General features: G+C 58.5%; 8 protein-coding genes across 8 annotated transcripts; 4 read left to right on the top strand and 4 right to left on the bottom strand.

Annotated features, from left to right (window-relative positions):
• The first annotated feature begins 104 nt into the window (after nucleotides 1-104).
• On the top strand, nucleotides 105-1,734 carry BDZ90DRAFT_229054 (FMN-dependent alpha-hydroxy acid dehydrogenase). The gene is made up of 4 exons (XM_025504890.1): nucleotides 105-138; nucleotides 213-790; nucleotides 862-1,343; nucleotides 1,418-1,734. The coding sequence occupies exons 1-4, from the start codon at nucleotides 127-129 to the stop codon at nucleotides 1,600-1,602; spliced, it is 1,257 nt and encodes a 418-aa protein (XP_025364629.1). The 5' UTR covers nucleotides 105-126; the 3' UTR covers nucleotides 1,603-1,734.
• BDZ90DRAFT_229055 (hypothetical protein) lies at nucleotides 1,706-2,794 on the bottom strand. The gene has a single exon (XM_025504891.1). The coding sequence runs from the start codon at nucleotides 2,351-2,353 to the stop codon at nucleotides 1,946-1,948; it is 408 nt and encodes a 135-aa protein (XP_025364630.1). The 5' UTR covers nucleotides 2,354-2,794; the 3' UTR covers nucleotides 1,706-1,945.
• Nucleotides 2,795-2,979: 185 nt separating this feature from the next.
• BDZ90DRAFT_229056 (putative 40s ribosomal protein s20) lies at nucleotides 2,980-3,644 on the top strand. Its single transcript, XM_025504892.1, has 2 exons — nucleotides 2,980-3,336; nucleotides 3,416-3,644. Exons 1-2 carry the CDS (start codon nucleotides 3,001-3,003, stop codon nucleotides 3,470-3,472), a joined length of 393 nt encoding a protein of 130 aa, XP_025364631.1. The 5' UTR covers nucleotides 2,980-3,000; the 3' UTR covers nucleotides 3,473-3,644.
• Nucleotides 3,645-3,767: 123 nt separating this feature from the next.
• On the bottom strand, nucleotides 3,768-6,938 carry BDZ90DRAFT_276524 (hypothetical protein). The gene has a single exon (XM_025508936.1). The coding sequence runs from the start codon at nucleotides 6,845-6,847 to the stop codon at nucleotides 3,941-3,943; it is 2,907 nt and encodes a 968-aa protein (XP_025364632.1). The 5' UTR covers nucleotides 6,848-6,938; the 3' UTR covers nucleotides 3,768-3,940.
• Nucleotides 6,939-7,117: 179 nt separating this feature from the next.
• On the top strand, nucleotides 7,118-9,579 carry BDZ90DRAFT_229059 (putative ariadne-1 protein). The gene is made up of 3 exons (XM_025504893.1): nucleotides 7,118-7,338; nucleotides 7,421-8,130; nucleotides 8,211-9,579. The coding sequence occupies exons 2-3, from the start codon at nucleotides 7,451-7,453 to the stop codon at nucleotides 9,136-9,138; spliced, it is 1,608 nt and encodes a 535-aa protein (XP_025364633.1). The 5' UTR covers nucleotides 7,118-7,338; nucleotides 7,421-7,450; the 3' UTR covers nucleotides 9,139-9,579.
• A 133-nt stretch (nucleotides 9,580-9,712) lies between these two features.
• On the bottom strand, nucleotides 9,713-13,699 carry BDZ90DRAFT_224999 (hypothetical protein; the record flags this gene model as incomplete). Its single annotated transcript, XM_025504644.1, has 1 exon — nucleotides 9,713-13,699. The coding sequence occupies one exon, from the start codon at nucleotides 13,697-13,699 to the stop codon at nucleotides 9,713-9,715; it is 3,987 nt and encodes a 1,328-aa protein (XP_025364634.1).
• Nucleotides 13,700-13,989: 290 nt separating this feature from the next.
• BDZ90DRAFT_229061 (hypothetical protein) lies at nucleotides 13,990-15,985 on the top strand. Its single transcript, XM_025504894.1, has 3 exons — nucleotides 13,990-14,341; nucleotides 14,412-15,108; nucleotides 15,185-15,985. The coding sequence occupies exons 1-3, from the start codon at nucleotides 14,222-14,224 to the stop codon at nucleotides 15,868-15,870; spliced, it is 1,503 nt and encodes a 500-aa protein (XP_025364635.1). The 5' UTR covers nucleotides 13,990-14,221; the 3' UTR covers nucleotides 15,871-15,985.
• On the bottom strand, nucleotides 15,817-16,641 carry BDZ90DRAFT_247598 (Sm-like ribonucleo protein). Its single transcript, XM_025507601.1, has 2 exons — nucleotides 16,476-16,641; nucleotides 15,817-16,405 (listed from the first exon to the last, which is right to left on the bottom strand). The coding sequence occupies exons 1-2, from the start codon at nucleotides 16,487-16,489 to the stop codon at nucleotides 16,060-16,062; spliced, it is 360 nt and encodes a 119-aa protein (XP_025364636.1). The 5' UTR covers nucleotides 16,490-16,641; the 3' UTR covers nucleotides 15,817-16,059.
• Between the last annotated feature and the right edge of the window lie 198 nt (nucleotides 16,642-16,839).

Genomic DNA, 16,839 nt, shown 5'->3' on the forward strand with positions numbered 1-16,839 from the left:
AGACCGGCAGTCGATGGGTGCTTCCCCGCACGCACAGACGGTGACGGCCATCGAAGCCGGACCCTGGAGCGACCTTGTCCTCTGGCCTCTCACCCAAACCGCACAACTACTGATTCATTGCCCAGCATGAGCAACAAGGTGAGCTGAGAGTGCTTGGGAATTGCAAGCTGGAGCTCTCTCTGAACACTTGAACTCGCCTCACCATCCGCCAGTCAGGCTACATGCGCCAGATCTACCTCGAAGGGCTCATCTCCAACCGATCGCCCACCTTTACCACAAGCACGGGCTCAGTCCTCGAATCAGCAGCCCGCGAGAAGCTGTCACCGGAGGCATACGCCTATGTAGCCGGATCTGCCTCATCGGAGAGCACCTCGCATAACAATCGTGCTGCACTCGATTCATGGCAGATTGTTCCCCGCATGCTCGGTGGAGTCGACGTGGCTGAATTTGATGGGTCCACGACACTATTCGGAGGGAAGAAGTACCAGACGCCAATCATTGTTTCGCCGATTGGGGTCCAATCCCAGCTGAACACTGATGAGGCAGACCTTGCAACAGCTCGCGCCGCAGCAGAGCTAGAGGTGCCCTTCTGCCTCAGTAGCGCGGGAGATCGCACGATTGAGCAAGTGAGCGAACAGGTGGACTTCACGAACCCAGTAGGGGACGAGGAGGGGGGATCAGAGGCGTGGTTCCAGCTCTACTGGCCTTCGGACGATAAGCTGGCAGAGTCCATTGTCAAGCGAGCAAAAGCGGCAGGGTACACTGCTTTGGTCGTGACGCTGGATACGTGGTGGGTAGACGGGCGCGACACTGTGCTGATCTCGTTCGTGTGCTCACTCCTCATCCCTGCTCTGCCACCAGGATCCTCGGATGGCGTCCTCGCGACCTAGACCAAGCTTACAATCCCTTCCTGCGTGGTCAAGGGCTCGCCCAGCTCCTCTCCGACCCTTACTTCATCGCCACGTACTGCCCGGACGGGAAGCTCCCCTCCAAAGAGCACGACAACGACGCCTTCCTGCAAGTGTGCGCTACCGCCGTCTCCCTTCTCAATCCGGGCATCTCACGCTCCTGGTCTGAACTGCGCACCCTGCGTGAGCTCTGGGGTGAGGACAGGCCACTCCTGCTCAAAGGGATCCAGAGCCCCCTCGATGCGCAGAGAGGGTTGGAGGAAGGCGTGGATGGGATCGTTGTAAGCAACCATGGAGGAAGACAGGTCGATGGTGCGGTGGGTGCGCTGCAGGCCTTGCCTACTATTGCAGCCATGTGTAGGCAGAGGGGCAAGACATGTATTTTCGATTCAGGGGTCAGAACAGGAGCCGACGTATTCAAGGCGCTTGCACTGGGTGAGTGCAACGACACTGGCTCGCGGTCATGGGACTCTCATGCTGATCCTCGTCTCGTCTCATCTCATCGCTAGGCGCTCACGCAGTCGGCATCGGTCGCCCTTGGGCGTGGGGCTTGGCCCTCGAAGGGCAAGAAGGGGTATCCAAGGTGCTCAAGGGCATCTTGGCCGACTTTGAGCTCTGTGCTGCCTTGGCGGGGTGCAAGAGCGCGGGAGAGATCGGGAGGCATATGCTCGTGAAGAGGGGGGAGAACCTTTGATGCCGAAGTGCTAGCCCGTACGCCTGCTCAATTCTCCTCTCGCAGCTCCGTCAGTATCATGCGATATGCGACCGTATCCCGGCGATACAGCTTCGTGTGGGTGTGATCGTGAGAATGTATTGGTCAAGTGGGACAGAATACAGTGAAGGCGTGGCGAGCCTCAGATAGGACAGCCGAAGGCTCGTGGTGTCGAGACCGTTTAACGGTACTGTGTGGTGAGAAGAGGGTGGATGTGGTCAGCCGACAACATTCGGGCCTCAATGGATACGCAGAAACAGGAGGGGAGGAGGACCAGGGAGCAGCGACTGATCACGAGGACGGGACGTTCTGTCCACGCAGTAGCTCAATATGTCGTGCGACAAGGCGAGTGACCGCCATGGCCCGCACAGCTGACGTGCAGCGATGGCGACGGCACAGCTCTGCCCATGATCGCGACATCGGCTACCTGAACACCATGTCTGCCTGTTGTGCTAATCACAGGGATATCCCGCTGTGATGTCCAGCCATCTCCGACATTCCCTCGTTGCACCCTGTCCCGACCCTTCTCCCACAGTCCCACCCTTCTGCACTGTCTCGCACGCCAACTCACCTTGACGAAGCCAATGAGGTGAGCCTTCTCACGGAAAGCCTGACGGCCGATGTTGAGGCCGTACTTGCGGATGAGACCGTTGTTGTTGCCGGTAACACGGCAGGCGCGAGAGCCCTTGCCGTACTGGCGGGGGTGGCTGAACCAAACGTCGGCGTGGGTCATCTTGAGGGAGAGGCTGGGGAAGAGGGAACGGAGGGAGAGGATGCGTGTGAGCTGGGTGCACGATGTGAAGATGAGGGGGATTGCGAATCCAGTCCGACTAGGGGTGCAAGGTCGAGGTCGAGTGGGGCCGGTGCAGCATAGAGGTCGACACTCAGCGTCTCAGTAGCCTCTGGTCGTAACAGCTTTGCAGCATCCAGAATTTGAATGCTACCCTGCCTCGTCTGCTGAATGCGTCCCCTATGCTTCTTTCCCTCCCGATATCCCCTCTCCAGGTTTTCTCCCGCCTTTCTGAATGTGACTCCGCCAATCGTGCTCTCGCACAGGCGCGGAGAGGTAGAGGATGATGGGCGACGTGATGTCGCCGCGCGAGCTTGCACCTGATGCTTACCTTGATCGGTGAGGGTGAGGTGGTGGTGGCGATGAGAAGTCAAAGCAGTAACTCGCGGACGCTGTTGCAGGCTGAGGCGCCGCGTCCGCCCAGCGATGATTCTTTCTCGGGCCAACCCGACCCGGGTCCGGTTTCGTCCTGCAGCTGCGGAACCGGGCCTGCGACAACTCTTCCGCCTCGCGGCTCCCCGCCCTTCTCCCTTTCCTTTCCTCAACTTGGTCACCTTCTGACTTCAGCCCTATCACCTCATCAATCAATAATGGCTAGTTACGTCGCCAAGGACATTCCCGCCGCCGGAGGCAAGGACGTCGATGCTGCTGGCTCGGCTCCCGCAGCCAAGATCCACCGCATCCGCATCACCTTGACCTCTCGCAACGTCAAGAACCTCGAGAAGGTCTGCAACGACCTCGTCTCGCGCTCCAAGGACAAGCAGCTCCACGTCAAGGGCCCCGTCCGTCTCCCCACCAAGGTTCTCACCCACACCGTCCGCAAGAGCCCCTGTGGTGAGGGTTCCAAGACTTGGGACCACTTTGAGATGAGGATCCACAAGAGGTTGATCGACCTGCACTCGCCCTCCGAGATTGTCAAGCAGATCGTGCGTAGATGACCGGATGACAGACACCGATGACAGAATGGCACGCTGACCTGCATCATCACCTCTTGCGCCCGCGCAGACCTCCATCTCTCTCGAGCCCGGAGTTGAGGTCGAGGTCACTATCCTCTCCCACTAAGCGGCTTGTTTTGCTGCAGAGGATTGATGCTCCCTCAAAATGGATGTTGATGCGATTGGAGGATGAAAGGATGTCGTGGCTCTAGAGAGAGGCGATTTGGCCGATTCCGAGTCAAACGATTCCGTCACCCCCCAGTCGTGTCACACCCAAAATTGCACACGCACCATGTAGGCCCGTCTCGTCCCCTTGACAATGATGACGAACTGCATGGTCGTAGCACCTACATACAACTCAGCGCGTGACAGCCTCATGATGAGTGAAACGCGCGGGCCCGGCAACGACAGACGCAGCGATCCGAGAGATGAGAGTGGTATCATTGCTCACAGTAGAGTAAAGGAGCGTATCCTTGCCCACTTACCAGCTCTGAGCTTCCTGCCCGGCTGGCTCAGCGAGAGCTTACAGTTCCAAAAAAAAAAGGTATCGTATCGTGTTCATCCTGCACCCCTCCCCAGTCACGTCGCGCTACGGTCAGTCTATGGATATATCTGGCGTGGTAGTCGAGCCTGCCATACCGCTGTCGTTGTACCGCTCCCAGTCTCCTTGCCCATCGCCACCGTCGTCTCGCTCAAAAGAGACGCTCGTCTCTCCACTGGCGCCGCTCTCGTCTGCCTCGCTGCTGACATCGCCACTGGCGGAGCCATTCACACTCGCATGAGAGTCGCCCGTTGCGTCATCAGGAGGAGCGAGCCACTTAGCATCGCGTATGAGAGGCGTTGCACCTCCATCTTCATCTGCGTCAACATCCTCTGCCGCGCCTCGCTCCTCGACATCACCCGTTGCGTCATGAGCCGCCGCTGTACCGTTCCTCTGGCCCGGCGGACTCGCTGAGGTCACCGGTTGCATGGGCGTAGGCAAGCCTTGCGCCTTTGCCAAAGGCATTGCAGGGGATGACGAGGGGGGCGGAAATACCTCGCTGGCTGTCCCAGCCTCTGAAACATCTGCTTCTCCAGGCGCATTGCTAGCAAATGGCGCCGGTATTGCTGCATCTGTACCGTCCTGGTCGGTCAAGCTCATGTCTGCGAGGTGATGATCGTCGCCGTTAACAACGCCATTCGCTCGAGCTGAAGGCTGGAGCGGGTGCTCGGCGAGCTCTGCAGACATGTCACTGTCCTTGTTGGCAGATTCGTCTTGACCGGAGGGCAATGCCGCTATTGCTGGTGGCAGCGGTGCTGCCGACCTCGATGGATCGCCCTGTAGGGCTGAAGAGGCAGCTGATTGCGCACAGTCGAGCTCGATAGGTTGAAGAGGAGGGAGAGCGTCCGAAAGCGATGACTGGGAGTCGGCCGCGACGAGTCCACTCGCCGCGGGCTCCTGCTCCTCGCCTTTTCCCAGTAGCGGGACCGGTGGAGAAGAGGCCCTCGGCGTAAGCGACGTGGTTATGCCGGAGTTATCGGCTGATGCCGACGCCGATAGACCCATGCCTGCCAAGCTGTCGTCCAGACCATCAGCTTCATCGTCATCGACCTCAGCCCGCGCAGCCTCCTCTTCGCGTTCGTGCACCTCCCCGACACTAAGTACTTTCATTCCCCCTCCCCCCTTCTCTTCCGCTCCATCCGTGCTCGCAACCAAAGCACTGTTGGTGGGAAGGGTAGGCGCAACAGGCGGCCAGACGCTCAATATGGCCTCCTGTGCCTCGGCAAGCATTCCGTCAATAAGGGCGCGACAACGCTGATGAGCTGCTTCTAGCTCTTTATCCTCTTTCGGCGGGCCTGCCAACCCAGCATCATCGTCGCCTCCTCCAATGGTGGGAAAGTACTCCTCATCCTCATCCTCATCTTCATCGTCTGAATCGCCTGATGTGCCAGTTGCCGAGCTTCCGCCAGGACTCCTGAGCGCAAGCGCAGAGCCATTCTCCGCGCGTGCGAGTCGTCGTTTGAGCTCTCGAATCTCTTTGAATTGACGGTGCTTGTTCACCTCGAGACCAGAGTTGATTGCCATTAGGGAGCGATTGGTGATCTCTAGATCGGCGATCTTGCGCTCGACGCGTAGTTGAGCGTACTCGATGGGCAAAGAGAAATGGGAACCCGCGCTAGGGGTGGCTTGTTCGGTGGTGGGTGACAGGAGGGCTGAGCCTGATGATGGAGTAGGACGGGTCGGTGATTGAGTGGACGGCGGGACAGGAGGTGTCCCAGTGGAGCCTGAGAACGCCCAGTCAAAGAAGCCGTTCGAGCCGGTCGCTGTGGCCGTTGCTGCCGAGCCGAAGGAGGGCTGCTCCCGGGCATTTGACAGACCTCCTACAGTAGCCTGCGGCTGCTGTGGTCGTGCCACCTTGGCCACAATGGCAGGCGGGGATCTCGGCGGACTCACCTGTCCACCGATTGGAGAGGGAGATACAGGTGACTTACTAATCGTCGATGCCGTATCACTCCCTACTGAGCTTCTTGCGGCGCTAATGCCGCTCACGGAGTTGGCCGAGGTCGACGAGATGGATTGCTGTCTCTGGTGATGCATGCCCATCGAAGAGGAGAGTGATGCTGAAGGAGCGAGAGGAGGTCTACTCAGCCGCTTACCCGCCGCCAACACCTCTTGACCTTCGGACGCAGAGTGGCGGCGGTGCACATTGAGGCCTGCGGGTGAAGCTGGTCGCGATGGACTGCTGGCACGTTGCTGCAGATGAGGCTGTCCGACGCCACTCATTGGTCTTGACGTTGGAGGCGACATCGGCGAGGATGTACCACTATTCGAATGAGGTGAGAAGACGGCCGCAGCTGCCAGCCTAGCCTGCGTGGGCGTAGCATGTAAAGACGAGGCTGTTGGGACACGCCCGAGGGTATTGGATCGAGCATGTCCTGGCATCCGAACGGGCGAGGCTCTGCCACTGGCATTGACGCTGGGAGTGGGCGATGCAAGAGAGCTCGCTGCACCGTTGCTGATGCCACTGCCTTCTGTGCCCGTGCGACTTCGAGCGATGGCGGCCAAATTTGTCTTGGATGATGAACGTACAGTGACGTTGGGTGGAATCTCGCCATGCTCGAAGGGCGAGCCTCGCAGTGGCGCTTGCTTGTTGGGTGACGCGCTACGTATTGACCCGCTAGCCGAAGTCGTGATACCTATCCTGGGCGTCGTAGGAGCGGAGGTGGATGCATGGCTTGCGGACACGCCGCGCAAAGCAGGCGAAAAGGTAGTTGACGCAGGTATGAAGGGCGTCGAGGCCGGGGCTCTACGCAGGGGGGGTGATGATGCACTTGAGGGGCTGGAAGCATCCAGCGCCGACAAGTCAACTTTTGCTCTTGAAGAGCCTCCTGCTGGTCCTCCTCGACTCCTGTGGGCTATTGGCGTGGTAGTCTTTGCAGACTTGAACCCCAAGACGCGTGGGGCTGGTGATGGGGAAGGCGTGTCGCGATCATGGTCTGTGATGACTCTTCTCTTTGACATGGCCGGTGCCGACAGAGCATGGCGGACACCCTTCGAGGCCGCGGGTGAAAAAGAGGATCGAGGAGGAGTGAGGGGGAATGGAAGCTACCAGTTGAAAGGCTCGATACCTCTGGATCAACCAATGAACTCCTCCACGGTCAGAGCGGGTGTTTGTTGCCGTTCCGACGTGACGCTGATCTCCCTCCGCCCGCTCGCCCACTCTCGCTCATCTCCGTCTCTCCCAACCACGGGCTCATGCAGCGGACTGGCGAGTCGAATGCGTCGCGTTGCCACCCGGACCGCTTCAACTGGTGAGATCAAGCCGCCTCGATCTCCACTATCTTGACCCCTCTTGACCATCGACCACGACCCTCATCATCATCACCGTCCTTTCTCGGCAAACATAATAGACTTCCCTTTTGGCCCCCTGAAGGGCACCTTTTGCATCCCCGTCCTGCTCAAGCCGCACACACAGCACAGCAATCATGCCATCCCGGTCAGACATCAGTGATGTGAGTCCATGTCCCCACCCGCGACACCAGATCTAGATTCCCCGCATCTGACACCTCCTGCTCCCCTTCTTGCTCTCCACAGATTGAAGACGGAGACGACGCCGAGTTCACCATGGACGAGGACAGCGACCCATCCGAGCTCGAAGCCGCCCTCTATGACGACGATGACGACGAGGTCTTCGACGCAGATGACCTGGACGCCGTCGCTGGGGAGGACGACGATGAAGACGGTGAAGTTGACATCGGCGGTGTCGGCGGCATCGACGACGACGATGCCTTCACGCACGACATTGCCGGCAAAAATAGACTCAAGAACTACGAAGTCGAGTACACTTGCCTTTCCATCGAGGGACTTCAACAGCAGCAGAAGAAAGACGTCGACCATATCGCGTCCATGTTCGAGATCAAGGACACAGATGCAGCCATCTTGCTTCGTCATTTGAACTGGAACAAAGAGCGACTCATCGAGAAGTACATGGACAATGAAGCCTCACTCAAGGTGCAGGCGGGCGTGCTCGATGACCATCCCAAGAGGCCCAAGATTCACAAGCGCAAGGACTTTACATGCTCAGTCTGCTTCCTTTCGGCGGAAGATGAGGACGGTGGCGAGATGGAGACTTTGGCGCTCGGTTGCGACCATCGATTCTGCAAGGACTGCTATCAGCACTACGTCGAGCAGAAGATCAGGGAGGAGGGCGAGAGTAGGAGAGTGCAATGTATGCAAGAGAAGTGCAAGCTCGTCATCGATGAGAAGACGATACAGCTGCTTGTCAGTTCGCCAATCTACGAGAGGTGAGCCGTTACTTGCGCTCAGAAGAAGACCTTGAACTGACGCCTCCCCCTCGTCTCGTCCGCCCTCACGCCACGCTCAGGTACATGACCCTCCTCAACCGCACCTACGTCGACGATTCGTCGGTTCTGCGATGGTGTCCAGCCCCCAATTGCGAAAATGCGGTCGAATGCCATATCTCGCACAAGAAGTTCAAGACCATCGTCCCCTCGGTACGCTGCTCCTGCGGCCATGCCTTCTGCTTCGGCTGTTCGGAGCAAGCTCATGGCCCCGCCGTCTGCCCTCTTGTCAAAGAGTGGCTCAAGAAATGCAAAGACGACTCAGAGACGGCCAATTGGATCTCGGCGAATACCAAAGAATGCCCAAAGTGCAACAGTACTATTGAGAAGAACGGCGGATGCAACCACATGACATGCCGCAAGTGCCGATACGAATGGTGCTGGATCTGCGCAGGACCCTGGAGCGATCACGGGAACAGCTGGTACAACTGCAATCGCTACGACGAGAAGGCTGGCGTGAACGCTCGTGACGCTCAGGCCAAGAGTCGAGCTCAACTGGAGCGCTATCTGCACTTCTTCAACCGCTTCGCCAACCACGAGCAGAGTGCGAGGCTAGATCGGGACTTGTATTCACGCACAGAGAAGAAGATGGAGCGCATGCAGCAGACCTCGGACTTGACCTGGATCGAGGTCCAATTCCTGAAAAAGGCAGTAGACACCGTCACCGAGTGCAGGATGACCCTCAAATGGACGTACTGCATGGCCTACTACCTCGAGCGCAACAACATGACAGACCTGTTCGAGGACAACCAGCGCGACCTCGAGCGGGCGGTGGAGGAGCTGAGCGAGCAGCTCGAGAGCGAGATTGATCCTACTACGATCACGACGCTCAGGCAGAAGGTGACTGATCTTACAGTGTACGTGGCTAGAAGGAGGGAGATCATGCTGAGTGATACGGCGCAGGGCTTTGAGGAGGGGAGGTGGGAGTTCAATGTGGGCTTGGGCCTGTAGACGTCCGGCGATGAGGATCAAGCATTAGCGCAACCAGCGCCAGCGGCAGCAAGCCGGGTGCATCGCCCATCTCTAGCACTGCCAGGATCGCGCCTTCCCACCAACCACTAGCATTGCAGCATCATCCCCTCTCCTCATTCGCCCAAACAGCGATCGTCCTCTCTCGGGGGCTACACAACCCAGCACGGCCCTTCGGTCAAGCACTCCTCGTCTCACACGTCTTGTCTCATCACTCTCTTCTCGCATCTTACACAAATCATACCCATCAACGACGTCGAAGCTACTTTACATTCTCTCCGCTCCTTACCACGCCAACGCAGTCTCCCTACCTTCCGCCTGTCGAAGGAATGGCACGCGCGAGGCTTTCTCACACCTGTCGTTCATCATCTTGTGACTTCATCATTGTCTTTGTATAATCGATCTGACTTGTTCGGGCTTTGCGTGTGTGCGTACGCGTGACGGGGCAATGGACGTGGCGGGTTACATTGAGCATTCATCTCACTGCTGCGGACGAGTACGATCAGGATGAGAAGAGTCACCACCGGGCGAAGGCGACTTGAGTGCCGACTCCTAGTCACCTCGTCCTCGCCCGGTGCTGCTCAATAGCCCTGAGAGCATCACTGGCAACTCCGATCTCCCACTCCAAAGCGGCCTCTCTCTCCTCTGCCCGCTTCCTCACCGCCAGCAGCTCTGCTTCAAGCTCCATCTCCCGTCTTGTTTTCGGGCCATATTCCTCTCCCTCGCCATCTTCTGCGCCGCCAACTTCCGCCGCAGCTGCAGCAGCACGATCCTCCGTCATGCTAGAGCGAAGCGCAGTGACCTCCTCCTGCACGTCCCACCCAGCCCACAAGTCATGCAACGCCCCCATGGCGTCCCGTTGCGCCGCAGTCCAGCGGGCAGCAATCGCGCGGACACGCCGTTGCTCTGCCTCCTGTCTTCTCCCACTTGCGGTATCCAGATTGGACGGAGAACGGGGGGGCGCCACCATTCCAGTGAACATGGACGTCACGTCCTGCGGTGAGGCGAGGAGGTCGACCAATTCTTTCGCATCGAGAGGTGCACGCGAGATGAGCGGCGGCTGAGCGCTCTCGTGATCGTCGCCGTGCTCTTCTCCCCGGCTGGCACGTCGTCGGTACAAGCCCTTGTTCGCGGCGTGCCTGCGACTGCGACTGATCGGAGGACGACGCGAGGAATGCGCAGCAAGCTCCGTTTCGCTCCAGCTCTCGGCAGCGCTGGTGAGATCCGAGTCCTCCTCCTCATCGCTGACCACGACGCGACGCCTTGATCGGGGCTGGTGAGGATCACGCTCTGCTGTACCATTACTGCCTGCGCTGCGAGACCTGGGTCGCTTATTCGATGAGGTTGCTGCCGCCGCCGAAGAGGTAGCGCGAGCAGCAGGGCGGAAGGTGGTAGCTGCTCCAGGGGTGGATCGCCTCACTCGCCGACTCGCGGATACCTCGCTGGCACGAGACGACTTTTTGCTTTGCGGCCTGCTTGCCTTTCCCCTACGGCCACCAGCGCCGTTGTCGTCGTAGGAATCGTCTTCCGCCTCCTCTGCATCGATGAAGCCGGTAACAGCATAGTTGATGTTGTTTGCTGCCGAGCGTCGTGGGTTACGGGCGGACTTGCGAGGCGAAACTGATCTCGATGCCTCGTTGCTCTCCAAGCCCTCATCTTCTGTGCCACCATTGAAACTGCCGACATTGGAGGACAGAATCGCCGCATCCCCCTTCTTCTTCTTGACATTCTTCTTGCTCTTGGCAGCACTCGGTCTCGTCTCCTCCGCAGCCCTCTTAGACGATATCCTCTCCCTAATCGGCTGGTGTCGATCAAGCTTGATCTTGGCCGCAGATGCCCCAATTGCTTTAGCTGCCGCCTCATAGTCATGCCCCTCCATAGTGCGGCAAGCCCTCCAAGCATGCCAGAGCATCTTCTTCAGCTGCAATGTATCCTCTTTCCACGCTTTATGACCTCTGTTCACATCACGGAACTCGCTCGTCAACTGAAAGCAGCGCGCCACATTCTCTGGCGAGACAAAGTCTACGGCCACTTTCATACAGTCGGCGAGATTGCAGACTTGATGCGCACATCCTGCGGGAATGAAGACGGCGTCTCCCTTCTTCTGATAGATGCGCCAGCTCCTCACGCCATGCTCAGCCCAGAGACGTTGCCTGTCGGTCCCATCGAGGTAGTGCAGCTGCGAGTGAATTGGATCTCCTGCATCTAGCAGGGACAGCCCACGATGCTGTATCAGGTATTGGCGAAGAGCGTTGGCATCCTTGGCGGGGAAGATATCCCATGCGGCTACGCCATCCCGGTGTGAAGGGTGGAGGGTTGCTGGATCCACGTCGGGCGGGGTAGCAGAGTAGTACATAATGTTGACTGCATCTGCCACGTCCATATGGAGCCTTGTTGACCCCTTGCCCGCCTGATCCTCAGTGGATGGCCATGCTGTGTACATCTTCGGTCCTAGGTCGGGCGATACGCCATTGCGGGCGTACAGAGCAGAGATGTTCATGCTGCCGTCTCGCCTCGTGTAGTTGGGCACGGGCAGTGCAGCATTGAAATGAGCGTACAGCTGGGGGAAGGTGTGATCGAAGCCAGATTGAGGTGGCCAGTCTTTAAGCTTCCAGGTGCCCGCTTCTCCTCCGACTGCGGCGCGTTTGGTCTCTTGGTTCTTCCCAAGAGTCTCGAAGAATTTGGAGACATAGATCTGCTGCAGACGACTATTATCGCATCGTTCAACAATACAAGGCTCGCCTTGGTACGAGGCGGTAGTGAAATTGTCTGGGCCCCAGGCGGAGGGTTGGCCGAGCGCGCTCATGCGTTCCGGATCGAGGCAATTGTGTACTACGACTGGGTCACCTTTTGCCCACTCGCGACGGAAGGTCGCTTCATCCACATCATTGTCGAACTCGGTGAGGATGTGAGAGCCGACACGTTCGTCGACTTGTGGCCCCGTCAGAGATGTGTCGAGTACGTAGTCGCGACTCTTCTCGGGTGCAGAAGCATCTCCGCCCCAGAGCGAGCCATCATCGTCGTCCTCCGCCACTGCCGTACCGCCTGCAGCTTTGCCCTTCTCAGCGGCCGCTGCAATGACCTCCTCCATCCTCGCTACCTCGTCCTCTAGCTCCTCGACTGTCAGGCGCGTGATAGGACAGAGCTCTGCAGCCGAGTGCGTGTTTCCGTAAACGCAACGAATGAGTTTGGGTAGCTTAGCCGAAAGAGCAGAGCCACCTGGTTGTGAGGACTGTGTCTCTCCTGATTCAGGTGCGTGACCATGCTGCATATCGTCTGCACACTCTGGGCAATACTCCTTGCCACAGACGCGGCAGATGTAGGAGGCAGAGAAAATGGACGTGTAGCAGTTGGCGCACCTGAAGCGCTCTGCTGCCTCTGTTCGGCGCCAGAGCGTCTCTGCCTTCTTGGCGTGCTGTCGCTCGGCTTGCATGTGCTCGAGGAGGGCACTGGCTGTCGTAGCCTTGATGCGTTGCAGCGAGACATCGTCCATTGCAGGAAAGAGGCCATCTCGAGGCGGGTAGTCGAAGTGGACGCTCGAGAAGGGCTCACTGGCCAGTCGAGCAAGTGTAGCCTTGCCGTCTTCAGTCTTCTGTAATTCAAGCTCCTCCCTGGCAGCGCCCTCAGTGAGAATGTGGGGAAGGATACGGATGTCCGCAAAGTCACAGAGTTCGTAGGGCATCTTGGAGATACAGGCGCCGCATTTCGGGTAGTTGAGGTATCGTCTGACATGGCACCTTTGCGACTGACGTTCCCAGTTGACGCCGTCTTGGGCGAAGAGCACGGGTGTAAAGGTGGAGGCTGCACCTGATTTCCTCTTTGACGATGATGTTGCCCTGGCGGCACTTTGCGATCTTGGAACATTGAGGACAGCGCTGGCGTCTGGCATTGATGTGTCCTCGTCATGATGGCGAGGGACTCTGCGACTCAATGACCGAGCTGTGGCTCGTGGGGAAGCGGGGACACTTCGTGACGAGGGGATCGCTGCAATTGGAGATGGACCTGGAGCCGGTCTTGAGCTTGGACCCTCCATGAAGTCGTCCTTTATGCTGTCGTACTGCTCTTCATTGTCAGCAGCCGTCTCTGCATAGCTGACAGAAGGCGGTCTCCTCACGGTCCTGGGTCTTCTTGCATTCAACTCAGCCTCGAGCTGTCGAGCGTATGCCTCATCTGAAGCGTCTTGGCTTTGCAATTCTCCGCGAGCAGCCTCAATTGGCTCAGTCTCAGTGGCCCCATTGAGGAAGCCGTTTGATTCGAGGGAGAGGCCCTTGTCGGACGACAGCTGCGCGTGACGAGGAGCGTCAGCGAGAGGCGGCGTCGTCATGGCATCGCTGCCGTCCTCTGGTGAGCGCCGATTGGTAGCCGCAGAAGAAGCAGATGATGCATTCATTGCACCATTCTCGGAAGATCGATTGGATGAGGGAGATATGCGTTCAATGGGCGGCGCTGCTTTCTCGATGACGATTGAAGGCGATGCTGGGCGTCTGTCAGACGTGCGCCGGCTCGAGTCGTGCACCGTGGAGCCCTCGCCGCTGGCTGGCATGATGGGCAGTTTGGCGAAGAAGGATTCTAGGGGCTCATGCTTGGGTATTATTGGCAGTTGGGTCGCCATCCGAGGATCTGGAGACGACGGATGGGATAGGCTGCAAGCTCAGCGATGGCAATGAAGCCAGGGCTCGTTAGGCGGGCCTCGAGCCATTTCCAGGGCGGCGGGGAGCGGCCAGGGCCTTGATTCGCACGGCGAGCCATCCACGTGGCTTTGACAAGGCGACGGGCAGTGGAGCGGGAGACGACAGTGCGGGCCGCATTGACTTGAGTCGAATCGAGCGTCCAACACCCACTAACCAACGACGAGGAGCCACGTAGCAGCAAGCACATCATGGCAAGCTCAGAGGGCCTTTCAGTGGAGCAGGCCCTCTCGCAGCCAGTTGAGGAGATGCTGCCTGGCGAGACTCCGGGAGCCTCGTCATCACCAGTCAATGGCCATGCGGCCGCAACTACTCCAACATCACAGGAGGACGCGAGCAACGAAGCAGAAGCAAGCACATTGAGCAGAGAATCATTGATGGACGAGCTCACCAGGGCAAGGGAAGAGCGGGATGGCTTTGAAAGTCAGTACAAGGGGTTGTTGGGCAAGCTCACTCAGATGAGGAGCACGCTGGGCGACCGCTTGCGGCAGGATGCTGTGAGTTGGAGCGACGGCAGCCAAGGCGGCCAAAGAGAGATGCTTGTAGTCTGACCATTGCCCTTCACAGGAAGAGCTGGACCGTCGAGAATCGCAGATCGACACCCTTCAGACACAGATTGATTCCCTCACTTCGGCCGTATCCACTCTCAAGACAGAGCTCGTCTCATCTCACAGCGACAATGAGCGCGTGACCCGCGAGCTGGACAGCTTGCGCACCTCTTCGGCCGCAGCACTCGAAGCGGCAACAAGGCAGGCCGCCGATGAAGCAGCAGCCGCGGCTGCAGCAGCGCGTACGAGCTCAGAGTCCGACCAGGGGGCGAGGGAAGCTCAGCTGCACTCGCTGACGCAGAGTGTTGAAGCGCTCAAGGCTCAGCTGGGGACGTGGCAGACTTCCTACCACGATGAGAAGTCACGCAGAGAGGAGTCCGAGGCCAATCTTGAGCGGCTACAGATGGACCATCAATCCCTTTCCTCTTCTCTCGCCCAGACTCAAGCCTCGCTGCAGCGCGAGCAATCCACATCCCGCAACTTGCAGCTCGTCCTCGAGGACTTGCAAGCAGATCAAGAAGCAGAACTGCAGCGCAGCCTCGGAGATTATCAAAGGAAATATGAAGCGACGGCTATGGAGTTGGAGGAGCTGAAGGTCAAGGCAAAGAGTTGGGAGAAGCGATGTAATGAGGGGAGGGACAGCACTGAGAAGGCCGGAGTGTTGGAGAAAGAGGTGCGGGAAAAGAATCTGTTGATTGGAAAATTGCGACACGAGGGTGAGTGTAACAAGACTGCGTAGGTAACCCGGCCACAGACAGCTGACTCTTGACCCCAATCTCTCGCGTTACAAAGCCGTCATCCTCAATGAGCATCTGACAGAAGCCCTTCGTAGGCTGAACCGCGAGTCGACAGACACCAATGTAGACCGACGTCTTGTCACGAACGTCCTGCTCCAGTTTCTCACCACTCCAAGGCAAGACGCCAAACGCTTCGAGATGCTCAATCTCCTTTCGACAATTTTGCAGTGGACGGACGAAGAGAAGGAGACCGCTGGCGTCGTTCGAGCAGGACAAGCATCTGGGTCTGGGTCTTCATCTGTGGATGGAGCAGGCAGGAGCCGATTCGGCCTCAGGGGGAGCGCGAGAATCGCATCCGGCTCAGCCGGACCGTCATCTAGCGCGGCAGTGGGGCAAGAGGAATCCTTCTCCAACCTCTTCGTCGAGTTCTTGCTTTCTGAAGCCGATAAAGCCAAGCAACAGCAACAGCAAGGTCAGCAGTCCGTTCCGCAGTCACCTTCAGCGAGGAGAGCTAGCGGTAGCGGCCCGACGTCGCCGCCGTCAAGAGAAGGCGCAGCGCCGCACACCGCCCCGCCGACCAAGACGTCATTTGACTCTGGATCCTTTGGCTCCTCGAGACGGAAGGAGAGTATCAGTAGCGCGGCTGGAGTGGGAAGGAGCCCAACGAAGGAGTTCAAGCGGATGAATCTCGGGCCGGGGAGTATAAGGGAAGAAGGGACGAATGGGGAGAAGGGGAGATGATGGGACGGTGTGTCCCTACATGAGCTTCAAGAGTGAAGCCCAATTGTCAATGTACTAGTATCCAACATCAGCCAACCTTTCCTCGCTCGGCAACACGCAGCCTCGGCCTGTTCCCCATTCGACCTCGTCATGAGAGGTCATGGATGGTGCTGCATTGCTCATGCCTCACAGAATGAGCCAGCTTTACGCCTAGAATCCCCTGCCTCGTCCCCTCATTCCCCCTCTCCCTCTTCCCCTGCCCCTACCCCGTCCTTGCTGCTCCTTCGGCTTCCTCTTGCCCTTGACCTTGGGCGCATCATCCACCAGCAGCATATCCAGCGGCAAGCTGTCAGGCAGGATCCAGTAGCGCGTGTTGTTGCCGCGGATAGAGAGCGTGTCGAGGGAGATGGGCTCATCGTGCCTGCCGCGCATGGTCATCTTGACCGTCTTCAAGTGTGTATTCATCTGAGGGTCCACACCTGTCACCGTGCCGTGGACGATGGTTCCGTTCTTGAGCTCGATGGTCACGGACTCGTTGTTGAGCTTCATGAGGAAGCTGCGTGCGAGTGGCGGAAGGCATGTTAGCGGTTGCCATGATCCGATGGCCAGTCATTCGTACGACTCACCGAACAAGCTTCATTCTGGGCGATGCTGAGTCTCAGCTGATGGTGACGTACGAGTCTGTATGCCCCTCTCTTCCCGCCGTGATACAGCTAGACGGCCCCCTGAAGAAGTACGACCGTTAACGATCCGGTCTCTGACAGCTTGAACAAGGAGTCACCTATCTGCTAGCTGCCCTTGACTGTGTGCGATGATGATGCTGCAAGTAGCGATGGATGGCAATCGGAAGGAGAGACGACGTCGCATCGCATCGACCTCGAGCTCCATCCGCTCAACTCGGTGGGCCAACCACGTGATTTCGCGGAACGCAACACGGGAGCGGGCGTCGACGTCGCAACAACAGAGGCGGACGGGCGGCAAGCAACTCGA

Source organism: Jaminaea rosea (genome assembly GCF_003144245.1).
Source record: "Jaminaea rosea strain MCA 5214 unplaced genomic scaffold BDZ90scaffold_1, whole genome shotgun sequence".
NCBI classification, from domain to species: domain Eukaryota; kingdom Fungi; phylum Basidiomycota; class Exobasidiomycetes; order Microstromatales; genus Jaminaea; species Jaminaea rosea.

Excerpts from the sequence above, each read along its gene's own strand:
- BDZ90DRAFT_229054 (XM_025504890.1), top strand. Across the intron at positions 791-861 it reads GTCGTGACGCTGGATACGTG|GATCCTCGGATGGCGTCCTC; the intron begins GTGGGTAGACGG and ends CTCTGCCACCAG. Across the intron at positions 1,344-1,417 it reads ATTCAAGGCGCTTGCACTGG|GCGCTCACGCAGTCGGCATC; the intron begins GTGAGTGCAACG and ends TCTCATCGCTAG.
- BDZ90DRAFT_229055 (XM_025504891.1), bottom strand. The coding sequence starts at position 2,353 with ATGACCCACGCCGACGTTTGGTTCAGCCACCCCCGCCAGTACGGCAAG.
- BDZ90DRAFT_229056 (XM_025504892.1), top strand. The coding sequence starts at position 3,001 with ATGGCTAGTTACGTCGCCAAGGACATTCCCGCCGCCGGAGGCAAGGAC. Across the intron at positions 3,337-3,415 it reads CCGAGATTGTCAAGCAGATC|ACCTCCATCTCTCTCGAGCC; the intron begins GTGCGTAGATGA and ends GCGCCCGCGCAG.
- BDZ90DRAFT_276524 (XM_025508936.1), bottom strand. The coding sequence starts at position 6,847 with ATGTCAAAGAGAAGAGTCATCACAGACCATGATCGCGACACGCCTTCC.
- BDZ90DRAFT_229059 (XM_025504893.1), top strand. The coding sequence starts at position 7,451 with ATGGACGAGGACAGCGACCCATCCGAGCTCGAAGCCGCCCTCTATGAC. Across the intron at positions 8,131-8,210 it reads AGTTCGCCAATCTACGAGAG|GTACATGACCCTCCTCAACC; the intron begins GTGAGCCGTTAC and ends CGCCACGCTCAG.
- BDZ90DRAFT_229061 (XM_025504894.1), top strand. The coding sequence starts at position 14,222 with ATGGACGAGCTCACCAGGGCAAGGGAAGAGCGGGATGGCTTTGAAAGT. Across the intron at positions 14,342-14,411 it reads ACCGCTTGCGGCAGGATGCT|GAAGAGCTGGACCGTCGAGA; the intron begins GTGAGTTGGAGC and ends TGCCCTTCACAG. Across the intron at positions 15,109-15,184 it reads TGGAAAATTGCGACACGAGG|CCGTCATCCTCAATGAGCAT; the intron begins GTGAGTGTAACA and ends CGCGTTACAAAG.